Source organism: Camelus dromedarius, chromosome 9, assembly GCF_036321535.1.
Source record: "Camelus dromedarius isolate mCamDro1 chromosome 9, mCamDro1.pat, whole genome shotgun sequence".
Taxonomy (NCBI): domain Eukaryota; kingdom Metazoa; phylum Chordata; class Mammalia; order Artiodactyla; family Camelidae; genus Camelus; species Camelus dromedarius.
Window position 1 is genome coordinate 75209535 of NC_087444.1, and position 24286 is coordinate 75233820.

A 24286-nucleotide genomic window follows, 5' to 3' on the forward strand; every position below is an offset into this window, starting at 1 on the left:
AGCCAGGCTCAGGTTGTAAGTTTATTGAGGGGGAATTCAGGGCTCATCCTACAATCAGTTTCTTCTGCCTATTGTCTTCTTGATCCAGTCTAGGTAGTGGCAGATGCTGGTGTAGACGCCAGGTCTCTCAGGCCGCCCACAGGGGTCTGACCCCCAGGATGTGATGCCCTGGAGAACGCCACCACACACCAGTGGGCCCCCGGAATCCCCCTAGAAGGGGAGAATAGAAGACTTTCATCTAATGCCCTGCTGTACCCAGCATTTAGTACCAGTTCTGCAGCATGATTTGTTCCTTCTAGCCAATGGGGATAAAAGCATTATATCCTGGAACCAATGGTGAGAGAGAGGGATGGGGCTTCCATGCACAGGGATGCAGACAGGATGCCTAAGGGCAATAAGGGGCAATCCTGACCAATGAGGGAAGAGAATGATGTCTGGAGGGTCCAATCCAGAGAGAAGAGAGTGGGCATAACACGGAGGGGACTGAGCTCTTCCATTCCTGGCCAATCTTAAAGAGATCATTGAATCCAGTTACAAAACACAGAAGAAAGGAGCAGAGTTCTTGGTGGGAATCTGTGGGAAGAGACCATTGTCTTTAAAGAATCATCCAGAGAGATTAGATTGCACGGCAAGATCACCCACCGAAGGTAATGATTCCATTCCTGGCCAATGGGGAACGAAGCCCTGAAGCATTGTCTTCAGGGACCAATTATTAACAAAGGGGGTGGGTCTTCCATGAAGGGGACAAAGCCAATGGGATCCATGAGGACCGAAGTTGCAGCCAATGGGAAAGAGACTGTTATATCTATGTCCCAAGATATGTTATACTGGGGATAAGGAGCTCATTGAGAGAGCAATGAAGTCAATGGCGCCACTCCCTGGTCGGCTGGGAAAACAGCATTACTTCCCAAGGAACCAGTCACAGAAGGCCGCTTTGCTAGGGAACCCAGTCAGGGCCTGAAGAAAAGTGGCTGACTACCTGATCATTGGTAAAGTCAGCACAAATTCCAGATACTAACACTGAGAAAGAAGGCAGGGAGATTGTGCACCCTCTAGCCTCAGACTCTCTCTCATAGACTTATCCTCTCACCTATTTAATCCCCCCTCCCTGCACCCCATCCTGCAAGCAAGCGTTCCCAAGAAAACAACAATGACAGTTCAATGATCCTGATTCTTGTGCTGTGTGACCTGCAGGGAGAGCGTGACTTCTCTGAACTTGTCTCCCACTCTGTAGAGATAGGCGTGATCTCTCTGAGTGCTAACTCTTTGGGATCACCCTGCTGCTTGGGATCACCAAGCCTCAAGTCTCTACAAGTTGTGTGAAGGAAGAAAGGAGTTGCAGAGACACTCACCTGGCACGTGTCAGCCCCACTGCTGTCTCCTGCACAGACCATGCCGTCTGTGACTTTCCCAGGGTAGGCATCCTCACACTGCTTCTGAGAAAAGATTTCTACTTCTGCACAGTTGAGGGTGTCAGGAAAATTCTCTGAAGGGGGCAGAGGTTGTAAGTTCCCAGAGAGAGCAACTCTTTCCTTCCATCCCTGTCTGGGTCTAACCTCCCTTCAGTGCATCCACAGCTGCACAGGGCGTTCTCTGAAACATTTCAGAGGGGACGTCACTGCTCACCACGTTAAACAAAGCCATGGCCCCTGCTGTTTCTTTCTCTCTGCCTACAGAAGGTCTGCTGGACCCTATCTTTTGTTTCTTGCCTTGAGTCATTTTCAAATTAAGAATCAGGTGACTGGGAACTTGGATGCGCCCCCTGTGACACCTCTGCCTCTTTCCAAACATCCCTTCCCCAGACCATCAGGTCCTCAATCTCAGCTTAATCCTACTTCTTCCAAGAGTCAGCACCTCCTAGAAGGCTTCCCTGACCGCTGTAATTAAAACATCACCTCCCTATCACTCCCTCCATGATATTCCAGTATTGCACTTGACTCTGCCTAATATTTTATTTTACATGTATTTGTTTACTATCTATTCCCCCATCTAGCATGCAACCTTGTAAGGCTTTGTACAGGACAGTACTTGGGGCATATCAGATGCTCACAAATAAGAGTTGAACTGACGACCGACAGTGGAGTTAATCTTTCTGATTAACCTCTGAAGAATAGACTTGAGAGGGTAAGAAATGCTATCTGGTACCTCTATGTGCCAGAAGCTATATGCTCACAATCTCATTTAATGCTCACAGCAGCTCTTTGAAGGAGGGATACGTTTAACCATTCATCCATGCATTCCTTCATCAAATGTCTATTAAACACCTACCATGCACCAGTCACCATCCTGAGCACTAGGAACACACCATGAAGAAAACGGTTATAACTGGAGCCCCTGTAGAGCTTAAAAGTCTACTGCAGAATTAACCTCATTTTGTAGAGGCAGATAGTGAGGCCAAGAGATGGGAAGGGACTTGCCCAGAGAAAAGGGGCAAGGCCATGGTTTGAACTGACCTGCCTGATTCATGAGCAGGTCGGTTTCCACAGCATCCCATTGTCTTCTTAGGAGACAGGCAGGCAGGGACCTGAATCCTGATTTTGCTTTCCTGGCAAATCACATCACCTCTTTGAGCTGAGCCCCGATTTTTTCATTGTGAAGCAGACAAAGGGGCTACCCAAACCCTGAAGTCCCAAAGGGAGGACCTCAGTCGAGGTCCAGACTTCTGGGTCCAGAGTGAGGTGGGAGCTGGGGACCTAGACTGTGGATCCTGTGGGAGGAAGGGTCTGGACTCCTGGGTGTGAGGGAAGAGGGGATCTGGGGCCGGGAGTCTTGGGTTCAAGAGAGAAGATTTTTAGGAGCCTGTTTCCCTGGGCCACTGAGGAACCCGTGTATCCCAAGGCTGTTGTGAAGATTATGTAAAATCCTGTACAACACAAGGTCGTGTAACACGATGCTCTCCACCTTGAAGGAAGGACGCATTCATTCATCGCCTCATTCATGCATTCATCCATCTTTTCTGAGCTCTGCTTAACAATCTGTTCGCTTTCTTTCTCGCACTACTCCTGGCCTTTAAGGTTTCCAGCGTGGACCACCTGTGAATCTCAACTTCACGGTCACTTTCCCTTCATCTCCTTCTAGGGGCAAAGCTTTGCCAACGGCTTGGGGTCTGCTGGGCCAACCAGCTCCTCCTCTCCCTCCCACTACCTTGGGGGCTGGTGACAGTGCCCCAGCCCGAGATGGTGCACTTCTGGCCAGTTTGAGGGCAGCGATCCGCCAGGTTGATGGGCTTCACTTTGGACCCCAGGGATGCCCGACCACGTAGTCGAATCAGCATCAGATCGTGGCTGTGGTCATCGCTGCTGCTGTTATAGCAGGGGTGTGGGATGGACTGGGCCACAGCCATTTCTTGTTCTGTTCCATCCTTCTTCTTCAGGCTGTGCTCTCCCAGGTGCACTGTGTATTTCCTGTAATTATGGGGGTGGTTTGGGACCCAGGCAGGGATCTGGGCCCCCAGGTCCCTCCACTCTCAGACCTGGAAGTCCGGGTCCCTCAGTTCCCTCTTCTCTCAGACCTCGTTTCTCAGAGACCGGGTCCCCAGCTCTCCCTTCCTGATGCGAAGCCCCAGCCCACTCTTTCCCCTGCCTCCAGCCCACCCCTGCCCCAGGCATCCACTCACTCTTTTTTACAGTGGGCTGCTGTGAGGACCCAGTGGTCATCTACGAGAACACCCCCGCAGAGCAGCCGGTTGCCCTGGAACAAAGCCGTCTGCCAAGGCTGCGAATTGGCCTTGCACTCCTGGCCCTGCAGCACCTTGGGCTCCTGTGCCCACAAGTGTCCTGTAGCAGGAAGGAGAGGGTCGGATCGCCACCCTCTGGGGCAGTGCAGGGGCCAGGAAAACCACTGTGGGTTCACATGAATACACACACACCCTCGGGCGTTTGCCTCCTGACCTGCGTATGCTGCTACACAGACGCACACGTCCGCTCGTGGAAGCCCGCGGGGCATCACACACGGAGTCGCGAGCCTGCGCGTGCTTCCACCTGCTGTCACGGGAATCCACGTGCCCCGTATACTCCTGTGAGTATCTGCGCCCCTCAGCAAGCAGCCCTGCAGGCTGGGTGTCCTCATGCAAAATGCAGCAGAACCTGACACATTCCTACCTGCTGCCACGTGTGCCGCGCCTCCCCCCACCGACAGAAAAGCCCACAGAAGCTCCCACATGCGACTGCATGCTTCGCATCTCCCCACCTGCCACCGCACGCACCCACAGCACGCACCCACACATACCAGCCCCACAGCATCCCCACAGGCTCCCGCGCACCACCGGCGCCTTGCGCAGCCACTCACCTGCCCAGGCTTCCAACAGCAGCAGCAGGAGTGTCCAGATCCAGACTGCAGCAGGTGGGGGGCGTCCCATGGTGGGATCTGGGAGAGGGAGAGGGCAGAACTGAGAGGAGGAGAGAGGAGAAAGTCCTGGTGACCTTGGGATCTGGGAAGAAGCAGAGCAGCTGGAGCTGTTCTTCTGGATCCTGCAGGAGGAAGGGGCTGGGGATCCGGATTCTTGGGTCTCAGGAAGAAGGGGATGGGGCACCAGATTCCTGAATCTGAGGAGCTGGGGAGCTCGGGTCTGAATTTCTACATTCCAAGGAAGGAGGGAGTTAGGGTCCCGGACTCTTGGGTCTGAAGGAAGAGATTGCTGGGAGGTGGGACTCCTAAATCTTGGGGGCTGAGGTGCTGATTCCTGGGTCTCAAAGGAGGCAGGGATCTGAGGTTGAGGGCCTAGACCCTGGGAGAGGGGTTCAGGGGCCTGATGCCTGAGAACTTTGGCATCTCACCTTACAGAATCCAGGAGGCGGGGTCACCTATTGATTCCGACCCAGAGGAAGAGGGCCCGGGACTTCAGCTCTGCCTGCCTGGTACAAGATTCTGGAGCTTTTTAATTGGGAATGCCCGCCTCCCGCTCAGCCTCCTCCCACTCTGGGAACTGGAACCCTGGGTATTAGCGAGGAGGAGCCGAGGAGCTGAAGGGGAAATCTTGAGGCAAGAGGGTTCGGAATCTTCAACTCTTGAGATCTGGGAGTGAAGGAACTTGGTGCTGCGACTCCTGGGTCTGAAATAGACAGGACTGGGGGCCCAGACATTCTGGTCCTAGGGAAGAGGGGGCAGGGGGGCCCGGGCTCCTGGGTCTGAGGGAGGAGGGGTAAGGAGACCTGGATTTGGGGTCTGAGGGAGAAGGGGCTGGCACTGAATTCTTAATTCTTAATCCTTCTTTTTGGAAGGAGGAATTTGGAGCCTGGGGTTTTGTGGCAGGAGAGGGCTGCTGCCAGTAACCCGGAATGGAGGACAGGGCGAGTCCTTTTGTTCCCGACTTCAGAGGGCGGGTCGGCCCCGCCCGCTGCCCCCTGAGAGGTCCAGGATCTGGGAAGGCAGGTTTAGGAGGCACCGTGACCTGATTTCCCCTTCCCTCCGGGGGGACGGGACCAACCCAAGCAGAACCCAGGAGCCTTGCAGCAATCGGGCTGATGGAGACAGACTTTAGGCAGGATCGACTCGGGGCTTTAAAGGGAATTGCAAAGCAGTGGCGGTTCCCTCTCTGCCCTCCACCGCCCACCCGTTGTCCTTCCTTTATCCCACAAAGCAGGCAGAAGGAAGGCGCGGTTCTGCACGTTTAATGTAAAAGCATCCCTTGGATCCGAAGGGATCGACACCCTCTCCCAACTTCTTCAGGTCGTGTCCCCGCCAGGATTCAAACCCTGGACACGCCTAGGGCGGGGCCACGAGGGGCGGAGCCCGACACGGTGCCTGAGTTCCACGTGGGGAAAGCTACCATGCCCGTCACGTCACAGGGGCGGGATCTCTGACGAGGGAGGCGGGGCCGCAAGGGGTGGAGCTCAGAGGGGAACTATCACTGGGCAAAGCTCGGAGAGGAGGAGCTATTTAGTGGATGTCTTTACTCCGGTGGAGCCACAGGTGATGCTGTTCCATGGGGTCAGTGCCCGTTCTTGGTGACGTCATAGGGATGGAGCTGAGAGGGGTAGAGGTGTCTCCTCTTTCCTTCCAAGGGGGCGTGGCTATGTATTTCGCTGGAGCCTGGGTCTAAATACCCGAAGGTGGGAACTTGAATATCCAGAAGGCGTCTCCAGAGCAGCTGAGGCCAACGGCGGAGACCACTGAGACTGGAGTCTTGCAATTCTCCTACCCTGCGCCCACGCCCCTGTCCTGCTCGTCCAAGGCACAAGGGCTCAGATGTCCTTCATGGTCTTTTGGATCCAGTCCTGGTAGTAGCATACAGCTGTATAGACGGCGGGGCGCCCGGGTTCGGAGCAGGGCTCTGAGCCCCCAGACACCACACCAGCCAGGGTCCCGTTGCAAACCAGCGGGCCCCCAGAGTCACCCTGTGCTCAGACGAACAGAGAACCTGTTAGGCAGGTCTACTCGTACGTAACATTACACAGGCCACTTTCTCCCTCCCAGGAAGCCCCCAGTTTCCTCCTCCTCCAGGACCCAGGCGTGCTGGTCTCCAGTCTCTCCTCCCTCAGACCCAGGAGTAAAAGCTGATAGCCCTCACCTCCCCCTGGTACCTAGCATTCTGGGCTCCTAACTCCCTCCTCCCCCAGGACATAGAGTCCAACCCCCAGTCCCCTCCTGCTTTAGATCCAGGAATCTAGGCCCTGGCCCCATTCTCTCCCAGGGCCCAGGTATCCCAGCTCCTTCCTTGGTCTGATTCAAGAAGTCTGGGGCCTCAGCTCCCTTCTCCTCCAGGCCCCCGAAATCCCTGCAGGACACCCCTCCCGCTCTTTCGCAGAGTAGGCCTCACCTGGCAGGAGCCCCGGCCGCCCTCCCACAGGCCAGCACAGACCATGCTGTCTGAGATGTGGCCTGGATACGCCCAGTGGCAGAGTCTGGGCTCCAGGACGCTGATGTTGGCACACTGCAGTGCAAGTGGGAACCGCACTGTTGGGGAAAGAGGTCCGTAAAAGGTCAGCAGCTGTCCCCACCACACTCAGCGCCCCTCCGCACCCACCTCCCTGTTTCCTAAGAAGGACCCACCAAGCCATCGTATTTGACTCTCAAAGATCGGGGGGTGGGTATAGCTCAGTGGTAGAGCACATGCTTAGCATGCATGAGGAGTCCTGGGTTCAATTACCAGGGCCTCCATTAAAACAAAAAACAAACAAACAAAAAACAGTAACTGAAAACTTCCCCAACTTGGGAAAGGAAACAGTCACCCAAGTCCAGGAGATGCAGAGAGTACCACACAGAATCAACCCAAAGAGGAGCACATCAAGGCATATAGTCATCAAATTGAGAAAAATTAAGGATAAGGAGAAAATATTAAAATGAGCGAGAGAAAAGCAACAAATAACATACAAGGGAACTCCCATAAGGTTATCAGCTGATTTTTCAGCAGAAACTCTACAGGCCAGAAGGGAGTGGCACGATATGTTTAAAGTGATGAAAGGGGAAAACCTACACCCAAGAATACTCTATCCAGCAAGGCTCTCATTTCAATTTGTTGGAGAAATCAAAAGCTTCACAGATAAACAAAAACTAAAAGAATTCAGCATCCACCAAACCAGCTTTCCAACAAATGTTAAAAGAACTTCTCTAGTCATCAAACCATAAGAAAGAGAACAAAAAGAAGAAAGAGAAAAAAAATGACCTACAAAAGATTGCTTTGGCAGTTCGGGGTCTTTTATGGTTCCATATAAATTTTGGAATTGTTTGTTCTAGTTCTGTGAAAAATGTTATGAGTACTTTGGCAGGGGTTGCCTTGGATGTGTGGATTGCTTTGGGTAGTGTGGCCATTTTGATAATGTTGATTCTTCCAATCCAAGAGCACAGGATACCTTTCCACTTCTTTGTATCATCTTCAATTTCCTTCATCAATGTTTTACAGTTTTCAGAGTATAGGTAAGCTCCTTGTTAAGTTTATTTCTAGGTATTTTGCTCTTTTTGATGCAATGGAAATGTTTATGCCAGTTATAAAATTCTGGTTTTTGAAGTGGAAAAAAAAGTGAATGAAGGGCTGCAAATGACAAAATATCTTTCTTTCTTATGGGTGAGTTGTATTCCATTACATATATATGTACTTCATCTTCATTATCCATTCATCTATTTATGTGTGCTTAAGATGCTTCCATATCTTGGCAATTATAAATAATGTTGCTGTTAATGGTCGGGTGTATGTATCTCTTTGAATTAATTCTTATTTTTTGGTTGGGTTTATTCCTTTGATAACTATGTAAGTTTAGAAAGCTAAAGCTCTAAACGTTCTTAGAAACAATGAACAGTACATGTAAGTAAATTTTTTAAATATGTGCAGTATATTGTGTATATGTATTTACATGTAATACATTGTACATGTGCAGTCAAATTGCAACAGTTCTACCTAATAAAACTGAAAAATGAAAAAAATTCTGAAAGAGAGAAATAAGAGAGTGGCAAAGAAACAGAAAAATGCAGAGACCCAAGAGACAAGAAGAGAGACACAGAGAAAAAGAGGGACTATGGCAGGAGACAGAGACCTCTCAAGGGGAAAGGGATTCTCAGAGGAGGCAATGAAGAAATAGGGAGAAACAGACACAGAGATTTCCAGGGAGAAAGCAGTGGGATAAAGGGGAGGAGCCTTTTCTAGGGAGATGGTAATTGACAGAGGCAGGGAGAAGGATTTAGAGGTTAGTTAGAGAAGGAGGGAGATACAGCATATATAATAAAGGTAGATATAATACAGGTAGATACATATTTATCCATGTATATAATATGTGGGTTACAAATTCAGATGCTTCCAGAGACTCGATGGGTAAACAGAAGTGGGTGGAGGGGACTTTACAGGGAAACAGCAGCCAGTGTGGTGAACTGCAGTGGCTCGAGAACCCATTTCTTGTCTGAAAAGGGGCAGCCTTCCTTGGTTCGGTCACCGGTGGTCGCTATTTTAGAACTGTGGACCCAGCAGTGCCAGTTTTGAATTTTTCAAGCGAATCCAGTAACTTGACTTTAATGTAATATCTCTCAGGTTCTCCATGTTGGCAGCAACAAGCCGAATAAATGAATTGTTGGGGTTTCTTTCAAGACAATTTGAAAACCAGCATGGCTGTGGGGAGCCAAATTTGATGAATGGATTGCTGATTTGTGACTCTGAGAGACGTAGCCCTTATTTTAATCGTAAGATGCATATACTCACATTTCAACACCTCTGAAATCAGGATGTGTCTCCCAGTGAATGGTGCCAGCGAGGATTGATGGGAACATTTTTTTCTTTTTCTCATTCTTAGAGGGGTTGTAAAATAATGACTCATGGTACAATTTATAGCATTTAGATTTGATGAACTACGTGGAGATAGATGATAGACAGAACTTAAGAGATGAAAAAACAGAGACAGAAAGAGATGGGGTTCAGACTCATGGCATGAAACATGAGAGTGTGTGTGGTGGGCAAGGCTATACCTTTGGGACTGGACACGGCCCCCCAGCCTGAGATGAGGCACTGGGTGCCCGGGGAGACGCAGGTTTGGCTGAGGTTGAGGGGCTGCACGGCAGGTCCCAGACGTGCCTTCCTGGGCAGACGGATCAGCATGATGTCATCTTTGTGGTCTTGGGCGCTGAGGTCCTGGTTGAACCCAGGGTGAGGGAAGAAGTCTGTGGCCCGGAACAGCTGCTCTGAACCCTCCCATTGCCAGAGGTGGTGCTCCCCGAGGCGGACCCACAGATACCTGTTGGACAGGTCTCAGAGGTCAAGGTGGGAGAATGTGTGGTGTCTTCTCAGTCCAGTCCTCTTTTTCTTATCACCCAGGATGCTGTGTGACTCTCCAAAAGCCACACACCCTCTCTGGGCCCCCATCATCTATGTGTGATCCAGGGTGCTGTGTGATTTTAAGCAACGCACACACCCTCTCTGGGTCCCCGCTTCCCACTTCATCCCTTTGTCTGCCTCTACCTCTGTAGCTCTCCCTTGAAAGCTCACACCCCTTCCTAGCTCCATACCAAGTGAGCCACCTTTCTTCCTGCCCCACCTGGGGCCTTAGTTGGGTCTCCTGGAACCATGGAGGCATGTAGAGGCTCCACCTACCACCCAACAACAGCCCCACACCCCCGCCCTCACAGGTCTGGTGGCTTCTGTGGGGAGTGGCTCTGTGTGTGTGAATTTATGTGTGGCGAGGGCAGGATATGGAAAATCCCCAAGTTGGGGTCGTCTGTGGGCTCAGGCTTTTCCCATCTGCCATATCCCTCACCCCTCAGTGAATTTCTTCCTGAGGTCCTGCCTCAAGCCCTCTCCTGGCAGCCCCAGTCCACTTGTTCTGCTCTTGGTCCATGCCCTGAACAGCTGGGGACCCTCAGGGGGTCTACATGTCCACCCCCAGCCTCTGACCTCTGACTTTAGGAACTAGGTTAATGACTGAGAACTCAGGGCTTGAGGAGTATGAGGTGTTATTTCTATCTCTGTCCCTCTCTGTCAACTTGTTGCCTTGGTTCTGCATCTGGGAAACCAGCCCCAACTTGTCCTTGCCCCCTGAGTCCCTTGTACCTCCATAGCTCTGCTTCTCCCATTCTTTCTCTTTGGGGCTGAAATCCGAACACTGTCTTCCTAGCCTGATGTACAGGCCTGAGCTAAAAGAGGCTCAATTACGGAGCAATGCATGATGGGAAACTCCCACACAGCATCCTGTACAGCCCCTGTGCATCGTCCCTAGAGGGGAAAACATCAGAACAGGATATATGGCCCCTTTCCTGATAATATAAAAAGGATTTCTGCTTCAGGTAGATTCTAGATTCTGGAATTTTAAGATTCTAACACTTTAGGAATCCACAATTTTAGAATTCTATGAGGCTCAAGTTCTAAAATCTCATGAAGTCAAGATTCTAATGTTCTAGATTTTTCTGGGTCAAAAAATCTAGGATTTTTAAATTATCTGAACTAAATCTAGGATACAAAGAACCAGAATGCTAATAGTTTGGGACAATAAGACTAGAATTTCATCATTCTAGAGTTCTATAAATCTTTGATTTTAGATTTGTAAGAACCTAGGATTCAAATAGCTTCAAATTCCAGAATTCTCTCAGTTAAAACTTTGGGGATTTTAGGAATTTTGACTGACAGCATTCTGGGATATTAAACCCACCTAGTCATGTATGAATATAAGCTTCTGGAATGCTCTTTGTTCAAGATTCTAGAATTCTACAAGTCACAGTATTCTAGAACATTGTGATTCAGAGAGTCCAGGACTATGTAATTCTGTATTCAGTGAACCAGGCTGGAATATTCTGGATCTAAGATTCTAGGATTGCGCTATGCAATACAACTATTGAGCACCTGAAATACGGCTGGTCCAAACTGAGGTGTGTCATGCTTCTAAAATACATGTCTGGTTTCGAAGGCTGTAGAAAAAGGGACTAAACCATGTCATTCAGAAATATTCAAAAATTGCTTAACGAGGAAATAATATTTTGAATATGTCAAGTTAAATCTATTATTAAAATTAATTTTACTCATTGCTTTTTTACCTTTTAATGTGTTTTCTACTAGAAAAGTTAAACTTTCCCCACGTGGTTGGGGCTGTATTTTCATTGGACAGTGCAGCTCTAGACTTCTTTGATTTTCCCAGTCTCTGAATCCAGGATTCTAGAATTCAGTGACGCTAATGTAAAACCTCCTGGATTCAAGATTTTAGGAGTCTACCTCTCTGGCTTTTTCTGGGTCAGAGTCCAGGCTCTTAAGGGTCAAAGTTTCAAAATTTCCACTCTTAGAGCCAGATTATTTAGAAGGCTAGAATTTGGAGAGTCGACTCTTTGTAATTGTAAGAACTGAACTCTGGGGAACAGAAATGGAGGCAGCCCTTTCTGCCCACTCCCTCCCTCCTCTGCCAGAGGCCCCTTGCCCCGTCACCCTTCCCTGACCCCCAACCCCCTCCCCAGAGTGGCCCGCCCAGGTCACTCACGGCTTGCGGCAGTGGGCAGCTGTGAGCAGCCAGCGGTCGCTGATGAGGGTCGCCCCGCAGAAGAGGTGGGTGAGGTGGAAGAGCCCAGCCTGCCAAGGCTGTGAGTTGGGGCGGCATTCCTCGGCCCCGATGGCTCGGGTGTCTGCCCAGCTGTGCCCTGGAAGGGTGGGAGGTGTGCAGAAGGGTTAGAGAAGAGCAAGGTGGTAGGGCTGGGGGAGATGCTGGGGTGCCTAGAGGGCAGGAGCGGAAGCCTAGGGGACAAAGGGCCTGGTGGAGGGGTGCCTGGGGGCCATGGAGGGGCAGTGGCCTGGGATGGGTGGCAGGAGCCTCACCTGCCAGGAGAGAAAGCAGAGCACAGACGAATCCCAGCCTCATGACCTCAGGTTTCCTGGGTCCTTGAGTCTGTGCTTCGTGCCCTGACCTTCTTTATGGTAAGCCATGCCATCTTCCTCCTCCCTGGGGCCGCCCCATGATTAATCTGAGTTGGGAAATGTCCCACAGGGAGGCGGAAGTCCTAGGGCCTTGACTGGGAGCCATGGGAAGGGAGGAGATACAGGGGGATACCCCCTGTCGAGATGAGCTGGTGGCCTGCATCATCAGGACTCCACTGAATGGGGGAGGGGCCCTGGGTTGCATAGTCCTCCTGGGGTTCTCCAGACAGGGGAGCCCTCATTCGCCATGACTTCCAGATGCAACATCTGCATACCGGATATTCTGTGGCCTGGAGGAGGAAGATCCCTAAGGTGGGGTCCTAGGGTGGAAGCAAGTTTATCTTGAATGAAGCTGCAGTGAGCTGGGACTGATGCACTGGGCAGGCCGGAAAGTTAAGTAGGAGGACCGCCCAGGGGTGGGAGAAAGAACCAGGGGTCAGCGGGAGGAAGGCAGGCAAGCAGGCACGATGGGGTGAGGTAGGGAAGGATGAGAAAGAAACAGAGAGGCAGATAGAGACACAGAAGGATGCAGAGTGAGAAAAAGAAAGAGAAAGAGACAGAAACACAGAGACCACAAAGAAGGCTGTACCTGTGTACACACCCCAACCCTCCCTGCCCTGGGGATTCGGCCCCCTCCCTTTCCTGGGAGGTTGGGAAATATGGTCCCAATTAGGTTAATCCAGTCTGGTCATAACCTACCTCCTTTTTCATGTCCCCACCATCACAAGGATCCAGGTCCCAACCTGCCTAGAACCAAGCATGTTCCCCATTCTCTCAATGCCACCAGATCTTGGCTAAGTCCTGAGAACATGGTCTTGTTTGTTTTGCTTTCCACCTATCTCTTCCCCTCCATTGTCTTTCCCATCATCCCATCCTTCCTGCCTCTCTTCCCATTCCTCCTCCTCACCAGATGGACAGACCCTGGGGGGCCAAGCCCAGGTCTGACTCATCTCTGTGTCCCTCGCATCACCCAGTTCAGGGATGGCCTCATGGGAGGCCTCAGGAAATGTTAATTGAATGAGTGAATGTCTTTCTCCATATCCTTCTTGTCCTGGTGAACTTCTACTCAGCCTTCAAGGCCCAACCTGAATGCTCCCTCCTCTAGGAAGCCTTCTCTGATTTCTCCAGGCAGAGTCCATCTTTTCCTCCCTGGGGGCACTCATAGCCTCTCTTCCATTTTCTGTTGTCATAAGCCTGATTATCAAGCTGGGTCTGGGCTTTCCTTGGAAGTGTAGACCTCATCATGTTGTCGTGCTTTGGAGCAGGGACTCTGAAACTGGACCATGTGAATCCAAACCTCAACGCTGGTAATTATTACATGTGTGACCTTGGGCAAGTCACTGGACCACTCTCAGCTGCTCCATCTGTTAAGTAGCAATAATAACTGGGGTTGTGGGAGAATTATGTGAACTAACACATATGAAACACAACAGTGGTAGGCTTTTAATAAATCTGTCTATCCGTCTCCTACAGAGCCCTGCACTGCCTACATCATAATACACATCACTCATGACTGCAGTTGCCTTAAACCCTCTCTAGACGAGGAGGTCCTTGAGATCAGAGACTGAATACCCACTATGTACTGAGTGCTGTACTAACTGCTTTAAATAACATTTTGATGGCTAGCTTTATTGACTGTTTGCTCCATGCCTGGCAATGTGGTCAGCGTGTCATGAATGTTTTCTCATTTAATTGTCACAAGAGTCTAATCAGCCTCTCTTTCATAGTGGGGATAACTGAGGTAGAGGGAGCATTCAGGCATTTTGCTGAAGGTCACACAATGACTTACAGAAACACATTTCCTTCACTACCTGGTGAACTCCTACTTATCCTTTAAAACCCCATGTATATGTCCCCTCATCTGAGAAGCCTTCCCTCAGGGCACCCTGTGCCTCCTTCTGCTACAGCACTGATCAGTTTGGTTATTTGTTAATTCAACAACGTGTTGAGTGCCTTCCATGTGTCAGGAACGATACAGGTGCTTAGAAAACCACAGTGAATAAATGAGTCCCTGCCCTCACTGACTGGGTGAAGGGAAGGAGGGGACAGACCCATTATGGAGTAAACAAATAAATGAGATCATTTTTGCTTCAACAAGTCCTGCAAAAGAAATCAACAGAGCAGTGGCTTATTGACCAGGGAAGGGAGTGGGTAACAGAGAGACCCTTTTAGCCAGAGCAATCCTGGAAGACCTCCCAGAGGAGGTGACCTTTGGATGGAGACTTGAGTGACAAGAATGTAAGGCTCGCCTGTCTCCCTGACCTGACCAGCAGCTCCTGAGGGTAAGGCCCAGTCTGAGTCATCACCAGGATCTGGCTTAGGATACGGCTCAATAAACACGTAACGATGTGCTCAAGGGACAGGCAAATTGCCTTTATAAGTGAATCGACTTCTCACCTACTTTGCTTCTGATTCCTACATGACAAACTCAGCTGATATGCCTGATTGACGTTTCCTGGCTGTGCTAATAGGGGCAGGGGAAGAGTCAGCAGAAGGGAGCTGTGTAGACAGCTCAACCCCTGTGCACCAGTCTTCTGCGGGCTCTGTGAGGACAGGGACCTTGTGGTCACCACTGTGTTCCCAGAGCCCAGCACCAGTCCTGCCATACAGCAGGGGCTCCACAAACTGGTGTTTGAAAGGGGAAACAAAACAACCTGTGCTGGGTGGAAATTTTCTATTGTGCCTGTGTTCCGCTGATGTTACTGCTCCAAAGTCCGGGCTAAGTGGAGATGCCCAAACTTCTGTTAGCTTTGCCTGGATTCTGTGTATAACAGCGCCCCCAGCATAGGAACATTTACACAGAAACAGTTTCGGGGAGGGGACAAGAACCCTTCCTCCCAACTTTTCAGGGCAAAATCTCAAAGCCAGTTTGGGATGGGATGAGGATGGAGTTGGACGTAAGGTCTCTGGGTGTTGGACCAGGGGGATGAGAACGGAGATGCAATGGAGCTGGGACTGTAGTTGGTGGTAGGTGAGGGGATGGAGCTGGAGCTAACAAAGAAACCAAAAAACTTCCCCTAAATTTCCGAGGGCTTCTTTGCATCATCTTAGCAACTAAGATGGGGAGAGTTCCTCTAGTCTTAGAGGCTGGAGTGGATGCAAAGTGAGGTCCCCTGAATTCTGGTGGCCTCGGGAAGGCACAGGAGATACCAGATGACTCAGAGACAGCCCAGCTCCTGCTGGGACCTGAGGAACAGGCGTTGGGTGGACTCACACATGGGTAACAGTGGCAGGGAAGAAGGAAGTAGTTAAGAGGTTCTTCACAGAACTTGAGAGGAGGGTGGGAAAGGTGATTCTCCCATCAGCCCTGAGAGGTGGGGATGGCGATGGTATGGGGTGGGGGCGGGATTGGGGGCTACTCCTGTGCTGTTCCCTCCAGGACACAGAATCACACACATTCGCACCAGGACCTGTTAACATTTAGTCAGAGCTCTCCATCCATTGTGTTAATGCTTTACATGACAATTTCCATAACAATTTACACACGTTATAGTCTCCTTGTAACACTTTTATGAGGTAGGCACTACATCATCTTCATTTTCCAGGTGAGGAGACTGAAGCCCAGAGAGGATACTGGGCTTGGCCAAGGTCACAAAGCAGGAAGCCAAGTTGGGACTGACAACTTCTCTCGAGACTAGTGACTGCAACTTACTTATGAACAGCACTTTGCTACCACTATCTGCACCTCCACCTAAATGCCGGCAGAGGACAGCATTGAGCAGGGGGCTCAAGGGAAGAGGAGAGAGGTTAGCAGGTGTGCATGGACGGCAGAAGTTTGAGAGGAGCAGGGGAAGAGTCCAGCTGACTGCAGAGGAAGCAAGAAGAGGGCAGATGGTGAAGGAGTTGCAGGGCCTCTGGATCAGTTGGAGCGGATGGTTTTCTCTATCCAGGTGGTGTATTTGCAGATCTGAGTGTAGACAGCTGGATGCTGAGCAGAGCCGCAGGGGTAAATGCCCCATGAAAGGATGCCCTGAAGTGTCCCATCACAGACCAGTGGGCCACCCGAGTCACTCTGGGGGTGGGAGGAAGGAGAGAGCAAATAAATACACCAGTGGAAGGGCTGCCACTTGGGGGCCTGGGGTAGTGATGGGGAAGAGACGGGATGGGCAGGGTTGGAGCTAGGTTGGGATAAAGATGAGGTTAGGGTGGGGTTGGGGGTGGGATGGGGTGGGGATGGGGTTGGACTTGGGGTTTGGGGTGTTGGATAAGAGATGAGACTGGAGATGCCATGGAGCTGGGATTATAGTTCATGGTAGGTGTGGGATGGAGATGGATCCAGAGACAGGGAGGGGGTAGGGGTTTAGGAATGGCTTGAGGATGGGAATGTGGCTGAAGGTGGAAGGGGGTTAAGACTGGGGACGAGCTTGGAGGTGGACTTGAGGACAGGGTTGGGCATGAGAAGGTGGACCCAAACAAGTAGAGATGGACAAGAGGTTGGAGTTGGGGTAATAAAGAGGTAGTTTTGGACATGGGGATGAAATTGGGCTGGAGGTTGGCTCTGGGGTTGGGGAATGTCTGTTTTCCCATAACCTCCCTATCCTTGCTCCCAAGAGTCAGAGACCCTCCCTGGCCAGTCCCTACCTGGCAGGGATCCTGGCCCCGGTCCAGTCCTGCACATATCATGTTGCTGGTGACCACGCCAGGATAGAAGACCTCACACTCTTTAGGGCTCAGGAGAGTGACCCTGGAGCAAGTCAGGCCCCTGTTGTACTTCACTGGTGGGAGAAAACATCAGGTAATACTGGGGCCCAGCCCCCAAACCTCGAGGACCCAGAAGTCCAGATAACCCAGATTGTTCCCATCCCAGGCCCCAGACTCCCAGCCTCTCCTCCCTCAGGCCCAGGAGACCCAGCATCCAGTCCTCCTTCCGGGAGATACAGGCCTCAGAACCCCCAGTTCTTGCCTCTTCGGGAGGTGGTGGTGCCCCAGCCAGCGACCTGGCACTGGTCTCCGGGCTGGGCACAGCTGTAGGGCAGGCGTAGGGTCTGGATTCGAGGCCCCAGCACCGCGGGCTTGGCCAGCTTCAGCATCATGAGGTCGTGTTCATCTGTTCGCCTTGGCAGGATAGGGCCCGAGCCCTGGTGGTACTTGGGGTGGATAACAGAATGAGAGGTCCGGCGGAGCTGCTCGCCCTGGAGAAGCAGCAGGTGGTCATCTCCTACTCGAGCCCATAGAGGCCTGGGGAGGGAAGAGCCAGATGGATGCAAAGCCTTCACTGGGACTGGAGCTGCTCCCTGAGTCTCTGGGATGGTGAGTATGGGCAGTGGGGTGGGCACAGACACTTGGATCCTAGCAGTGGAGGGTGCTGGGGGCCGGGAGAGTCTGGGTCTGAGGGAGGATGAGCTGCGGGTCTAGATTCTTGAAAGTGATGGAGGAGGGGCTGGAGACCCTGACTCCTGGGTCTGAGGGAGGATTGGGTAGAAGAGAAGGGAGCTGGAGATCCAATTCAGGGGGACATAGGGAGGAGTGATCAGGTGTTTGGGTCCCTAAATTCTGCAGGAATTGAAGGCAGAGGGTCTACCTGGGTAAACCTACCCTTTTCTTCCTCTCTCAGTGGGGAACTCAAGAGATGAACAATTCCCTTTAGTTCTAAAGTCCTAACCACATGAGACCCTGATTTCTGTCTGCTGCATACAACTATCTACATCTAAGTGGAACCCTAGGAGAATCGGCTGGACAGTGGCTCTGGATGGGCCCAGAAACGCTGAGAAAGGCCACACTGCCCCCTCGTGGCCACAGCACAATCCCACTTCTCCTACATGAAGCCCTCCAGGACTGACCCCACTTCGAGCTGGCAGTGCCATACAGGCAAATGCCCCAGCCCTTCCTGCCCCCTCCCTGGAGCCTGCCTCCACAGCCCCTCCCTAGCGTTCCCGAGGAGATCTCCCTACTTTTTGTTCCCGCAGTGCGCGGCCGTGAGCACCCAACTCTTATCCACCAGGACGCCCGCGCAGTGGAACGAGAGGCCATTGAAGAGGGACACCTGCCAGGGCTGCGAGCCGTGAGCGCACGGGGAGCCGGAGGCCACAGGGTCCGAGCCCGTGTCGTTTCTGGGGAGCAGCAGAGCCTCCGCGGCTGGAGAAAGAAAGGGGTTGGAGATGTGAGCAGGCAGGGCAGCAGGGCAAGCGCTGACTGCGTTTGGGGTCTGAGTTGGGCCATGGGACGAGGACTGGGGGAGCACAAGCAGAACCCCGGGATGTGTGTGGAAATTGGGGGTCCTGAAGGAAGTGAATAGAAGTGGGAGGAGAAAAGCGATGTGAAAGGGGAAGGAGGCGGGGTTGGAGCGGAGTGGAGTAATGGGACCCGGCAGGCTGGGCCAGGAGGGGCAAGGATAGAACACAGAGCTCGAAGAGATCGGGTACACAAAGAGGCGGGGCAGCAAGGGGCGTGGCGTAAAAGGGGCGGGGACAGAACGCTGCGCGGAGCCGGTGAAAGTAGGGGCGGGAATAACGCCACCCGCTGCAAGAGGGGGCGAGGGCAAAAACCAGAAGGCAAGGCTTGGGGTAAACTAGGGCGGAGTAAGAAAGGGCAGGGAAAGGACGAGGCGAGGAGAAAGGGGAGTTCGGTTCTTGGAGGAATAAAGGGGGCGGAACCCACAGGGCGGAGCTAGAAGAGGGGCGGGTCTGACTTGAGGCCGGGCCTCTCCGGATCTGTGGGTGTGTCCTGGGGTCCGAAAGGGAGGGGCGTGCGCTGGTGGGGGGGGGGGTAAGAGCACACTCCCCCATCACCCTGGGTCCCCGGCACCTCCCGCCGAGCCCTGTCCCCCGCCTCACCCGAGAACTGTGCCATCAGTAGCGGCAGCAGCAGCTTCGCCAGGGCCCGAGCGCCAGGGGCGGTGGAGAGGTGGATGTGCGGGGATCTCATGGCCAGGACCTAGGCTGGGGTGGGGTGGGGTGGGGTGGGGTGGTGTGGGCAGAGGGCGGCTCAGAACATTTGCCCATTCAGAGTCCCCCACCCTGCCGCGCCCGTCCTCCCATCCTGGGCCACCGCAGCCCGCGGGGACCCGTTTAACCTGCGGCCGACAAACGCAGGGGTGGGCGGATGGGCGATTTGGGCCTGAACAGCAGTAATGGGCGCAGTTACCCTAGTGATGCCCCTCTGGCATCCTCCTCCCCTCTCTACGCCCGAGGGGATCGCTCTCCGGGCCGGGGCTGTCCCTGCTGCCAGCCTCTCAGGGCTTGAGGTTTCGCCATCCTTCATAGCTGGGGTGGGGGTTCAAGACCCGGAGGCGCTTCTCGTAGATAAGAAAACTGAGGCTCAAACAAGTCTCCTGCCCGCGACCCGAGGGTCCTCACATATGCTCTCGCGATTCGCCCAACCCAAGGTGAGATGCATCCCGCTCACCTGGAGTCGTGGAGGGGAAGAAGGGAGGAGACCCAGAAGTGCCTCTGCCCTGCCTTGTGGGCCGCCGAAGTTCTCTGCCAGGAGACCCCTGGCCAGGCCTTCCCTTTTAATCCCAACGAGCCCGGAAACTTCCCCACCCTCCCCTCCAGGGATTCACCCCCTCCCTTTCCCTCTCCCTAATTATGCAGTGGGTGAGGCTGGCATCCAACCTGGGCCCCAGATTCCTGCTCTGGGAGGGGCCCAGGAATACAGGTTTCTCTCAGTGTCTGAAATACCCTTCTAGGAGTTGGATTTCATAGGGATTCCCCAGGTCCCCTGTTTCAAGAAGTCTTCCTAGATGAGGAGAGAGGGTGCCACAAACCCCAGGGACTCTGGGTAGTGCTGGAGATAGGTGAAGGTAATTGAGAAGGGGGGAGAAACAGAGAAATGCATACCTAGAGTGATGCAGTGAGAAAAGCCAGAGTGCTGAGGCAGAGCTAAGACAGATTGAAGGAAAGAGTAGGAGCAAGAGACAGACATACACAAACAAGGAAAAGAAAACACAGAGCGGAAGGAGGCAGATGCAGCCCCCGAGGGATGCTCAGTGCTTGAGCCCACACCCACAGCCAGAGCAGTGTCCATGTGTGTCCCAGGGACCAGCCAATGTGTGTTGGAGGAGGTTCTGCATCATGGCGGTGTGTGGTCACTTCATACCCTCCCTGCCATCTGCATGTTTCCAGGTGACACACAGGCCTGTGAATCACTGAAGGCCAAAAGCCACAAGAGGCATCAACATCATTTCTACCAACTTCCTCATTTCTGGTGAAGAATGGGAGACTCAGACAGGGCAGTGACTCACAGTTGGTCACACAGCAGGTGCACCTAACAACCAGGAGGCCCCAGTTCCAGCTTTGGACTCTTACCTCTCATGACAGCTACCTCTGCTGAAAGGGGAGCAGGACATAAGGAAAGATCCTGCGAGAAGTGAGTTAACTCCAGAGGTGGTCCAGCTCAGCACCATCCAATCGAACTTTCTGCCACGATGGAAGCGTTTGACGTGTGCAAGCCAACATGGCAGCCACCAGGCACACATGGATATAGAGCTTTTGATATGTGGCAAATGCAACTGAAGAATTACATTTCCAATTTTAGATAATTTTCATTTAAATAGACATACGTGGCTACTGTACTGACCTGCACACGTCTTGATGAACTACCTATCATAGAGGTTGGAAACAAAACACTAATAGCTCCCTTTTCTTAGGTCCTAACTATGGACAGGTCTATCGTACTGTTCGCGTGTTATCGTACTGCTGCATGCATGATTTTACAGATAAGGAAACTGAGTCTTGTTGAAGGCAGTGTTGCTTGGTAGTTAAGAAATCACCTTGCTTCAGATTCCTTTCTATTCTACTTACTGGCTGTGTGACCATGAGCAGGTGACTTTGTTTCTCTGTGCCTGTTCCCCCATCTGCAAAATGGGTATAATAATAATACCAACCACACAGGGTTTTGTGAAGATTAAGTTAGTTGATAATTTAAAAGCCCTTGGACCAGAGGCTGGCACATAGTAAGCATTTGAAAGATTCATTTATTCAGTAAGTAATTATTGAAACCTTGGTATATGCCAGGATCTGTGTTTGGGGCTGGAGACATGCCAGTGAACCAAATGGCTATTATCACTCTCAGAGTCACAAGTTAGTATGTGGCAAGATTTGAACCCAGGTGTCCGACCTCCAGACCCCAAACTGAGGGTTATGCTACAGCATCTCTCAAAGTCAAGAAGCCCCCCAAACAGTACATAAAGGAGTCCTGGCTCGGGCTTTATTATTAACAGAATGAGCAGGAACCACAGCCCCAGGTACAGATTAAGGGTATTGGGCTGTGATGCGCTGGTCCTGGCTAATTATTCTCCATCGTCTTCTGGATCCAGTCCATGTATTTGCAGACCTTTGTGTAAACACCGGGCTTTCTGGTGACAGCACATGGATCCTGGCCCCAAGAGATGATGCCTTGAAGAGACCCGTTACAGACCAGAGGACCCCCAGAATCACCCTGGGGATGGGGAGAGAGAGAACCAGTTAGAGAGGAGGGGAGGCCACGGAAGAGGGGAAAGTGTTGGGCATGGTGTTAGGCAGGAGGTGGGGATGGTGTTGGGAGGGGGTTGGAGATTGAAGATGGGGTTGGCCATGAGATTGGGGATGAGTTAGAGTTATGAGTGGGAACAAAGATGGGGTTAGGGTTGAAATGGATTTGGGGATGGTTGGGGTTGGAAATAGGGGTGGGAATGGGAATGGAATTGCGGATCATGTTTAGGTTAGAAATGCGAACTGGGGGTGGAGATGGATTTGGGGGTGCAGGTGAGATTGTTGATGTAGATGAAGGCACAATTGAGGTTGGGAGTGGAACCCATGCAGTTGGAGACCCAGGCCCTGCCCTCTGACCTGGCAGGAGTCCTTGCCCTCTTGTTGGACACTGGCACAGACCATGGTATCTGTGATGTTGCCAGGGTAGGCGTTCTCACACTTCTTGTGATCAATGATGGTGATGTTAGCACATCGCAAGGTATGGGGCACGTGCACTGTGAAACGACATGAGAGGGTATGGACAGTGAGAACCCTCTGGTCCCCTTCCTTACACTCCAAGGCTTGCTCTGAACCCAGCACCTGGGTTTTCTGAACCCAGGGACCTTGCTCTGAATCCAGTTCCTGTCCTTCTTGCTTACAATCAACTCATCTCTCTGCTTGTAGCAACAGCAACAGTAATGCTATCAAGTAAAATTCTTTATGCCAGTTGCTTTATAAACCTTATCTCTAATCCAGCCCTAGTGGGTGGATGTGATTATTCTCATTTTATAGAGGAGAAAACCAAGGTTCAGAGAGGCGAAGCCATTTGCCTGAGGACCTATAACTAGCAGGTTTTGGATCTGACATTGCACATCATGTCTGTCTGAATTCAAGACCCAAACTTTTATCTCCACCCTCCTCAGCCCTTACTTTTCCACACTTCCTTCCAACATATCCCACAATTGACACCCTTAGGTAGCCTCCTCTTGTATCACTATGAATCTCGTCTTTGAAGGTTCTTCTGGTTCCCCATGTCCTTCTACAATCATAACCACCCTCCCCCCATCACATTCCCCTCTGGAGTCCCTACACTGGGGGCTGGACGTGGTGCCCCAGCCGGAAATGAGGCAGTGGGTGCCAGCAGTGACACAGTGTGATGACAGGGTGAGGGGTCGCACGGCCCAGGTGATGAAGGCTGGTGCCGCCATCTTCACCAGCATGATGTCATTGCGGTGGTCTTTGTTAGGGAGACTGTTGTTGAAGCCTGGGTGGGGGAAGGACTCAGTAGCTGTCCGGGTTTGCTCATAGCCGTCCTGCTGCTGGAGGTTGTGTTCTCCCAGGTGAACTACGTATCGGCTGGGGTGGGAGAGACGGTGGTCAGAGATGGAAAGGGAAGGCGAGACAGGAGATGGAGAGAGACATGAGGGGAAGGAGAGAGATGAGTGCACCTAAGAGAATGAAGAAACATAGCTCCTCTTCCAATCTCATCCCCACTGCCCACCAAAACCCTCTTCTAAACCATATCGCCAGCCCAGCATCTAACCCCATTCCCAACACCATCTTAGTTCCAACATCATTCATTCTCCCATCTTCAGTCCCAACCCAATCTGTATCATCAATGCTAAAGCCACTTGTGCCCATCTCTGACATCTGACACCAGTCTCCTCACCCCATCCTCATTCTGCCCAGCCCCAAGCCCCTCTGCAGCCATCTCTCCATCTCCAGCCCCCTCCCAGCTCCGCCCCAGCCCCCGCACCCACGGCTTGCGGCAGTGGGCTGCTGTCAGGAGCCATTTGGGGGCGATGAGGGTCGCCCCACACAGCAGCCGTGTCTTCTGGAACAGAGCCACCTGCCAGGGCTGGGAATGAGGAGGACACTCGTAGCCCTTGATGATCCTGGTCTCTCCCCCTGTGTGCCCTAGAAAGGGTGGGGACGAAAGAGGGGTCTCAAGCATGAGAGGACTCCCAGAAATGGGGGAGGAGGACAGCGGGCGGGTGGGCTGGACCTTAACCTAATGTCCCGCTGGGATGCACTCTGTGGATGGACCAGGTGTGAAATGATTGAAATCCTTCCACAGTGGTTGGTCAGTAGACACTGTCCTGAGCCCTTTGAGTGTCTTCCACACCATCCCAGCTGCCCTGGCCCCTCCTCTGGGACCGTCTTTGACCTCTCCCCATTGTAGCTCTAAAAGGATTACACTTTGGTACAGCAAAGAGCACCCAGGACCTCATAATGGCTCCTAGATGCATTCACACGCGCTATGGGTTATGATATACATATATTTTTTCATTTTATTTTTAAGCTTTTTGGGGGGTGATAATTAGGTTTAATTAATTAATTAATTAATTAATTAATTAATTTAATGGAGGTACTGGGGATTGAACTCAGGAATTTGAGCATGCTATGCACACACTCTACCACTGAGCTCTACCCTCCCCTCCAGTCTATATTTTTAATATCAACCCCATCAGTGTCCAGATAGAGGGTTGGGGATCCTAGAGATTCCAGAGGGAGGCCCCTGCCCATCCCCATCCCCCACCATACCTGTCACCAGAGCGAGAATGATTAATTGCAGAATCATCATGACCTG

The 24286-nt window shown here is 51.9% G+C and overlaps 4 protein-coding genes across 5 annotated transcripts; all 4 read right to left on the reverse strand.

Annotated features, from left to right (window-relative positions):
* Positions 1–18: 18 nt before the first annotated feature.
* Positions 19–4357, reverse strand: LOC105100154 (kallikrein-8). The gene is made up of 5 exons (XM_031457129.2): positions 4288–4357; positions 3617–3776; positions 3145–3404; positions 1353–1486; positions 19–210 (listed from the first exon to the last, which is right to left on the reverse strand). Exons 1-5 carry the CDS (start codon positions 4355–4357, stop codon positions 55–57), a joined length of 780 nt encoding a protein of 259 aa, XP_031312989.2. The 3' UTR covers positions 19–54.
* A 1500-nt stretch (positions 4358–5857) lies between these two features.
* On the reverse strand, positions 5858–12251 carry LOC105100224 (kallikrein-9). The gene is made up of 5 exons (XM_010993222.3): positions 12209–12251; positions 11877–12033; positions 9388–9653; positions 6758–6894; positions 5858–6335 (listed from the first exon to the last, which is right to left on the reverse strand). The coding sequence occupies exons 1-5, from the start codon at positions 12249–12251 to the stop codon at positions 6183–6185; spliced, it is 756 nt and encodes a 251-aa protein (XP_010991524.2). The 3' UTR covers positions 5858–6182.
* Positions 12252–15805: 3554 nt separating this feature from the next.
* Positions 15806–19740, reverse strand: KLK10 (kallikrein related peptidase 10). The gene is made up of 6 exons (XM_031457147.2): positions 19652–19740; positions 19081–19185; positions 18199–18382; positions 17211–17485; positions 16889–17022; positions 15806–16319 (listed from the first exon to the last, which is right to left on the reverse strand). The coding sequence occupies exons 2-6, from the start codon at positions 19169–19171 to the stop codon at positions 16167–16169; spliced, it is 837 nt and encodes a 278-aa protein (XP_031313007.1). The 5' UTR covers positions 19172–19185; positions 19652–19740; the 3' UTR covers positions 15806–16166.
* Positions 19741–21532: 1792 nt separating this feature from the next.
* On the reverse strand, positions 21533–24286 carry LOC105100153 (kallikrein-11). 2 transcript variants are annotated; one of them, XM_010993124.3, is made up of 5 exons: positions 24241–24286; positions 23457–23613; positions 22787–23052; positions 22075–22211; positions 21533–21685 (listed from the first exon to the last, which is right to left on the reverse strand). In XM_010993124.3, exons 1-5 carry the CDS (start codon positions 24278–24280, stop codon positions 21533–21535), a joined length of 753 nt encoding a protein of 250 aa, XP_010991426.1. In that variant the 5' UTR covers positions 24281–24286. The 2 variants fall into 2 exon arrangements, with proteins under 2 accessions (XP_010991426.1, XP_064345929.1); XM_064489859.1 differs by having other exon boundaries at positions 22787–23144; positions 23453–23613; positions 24241–24280.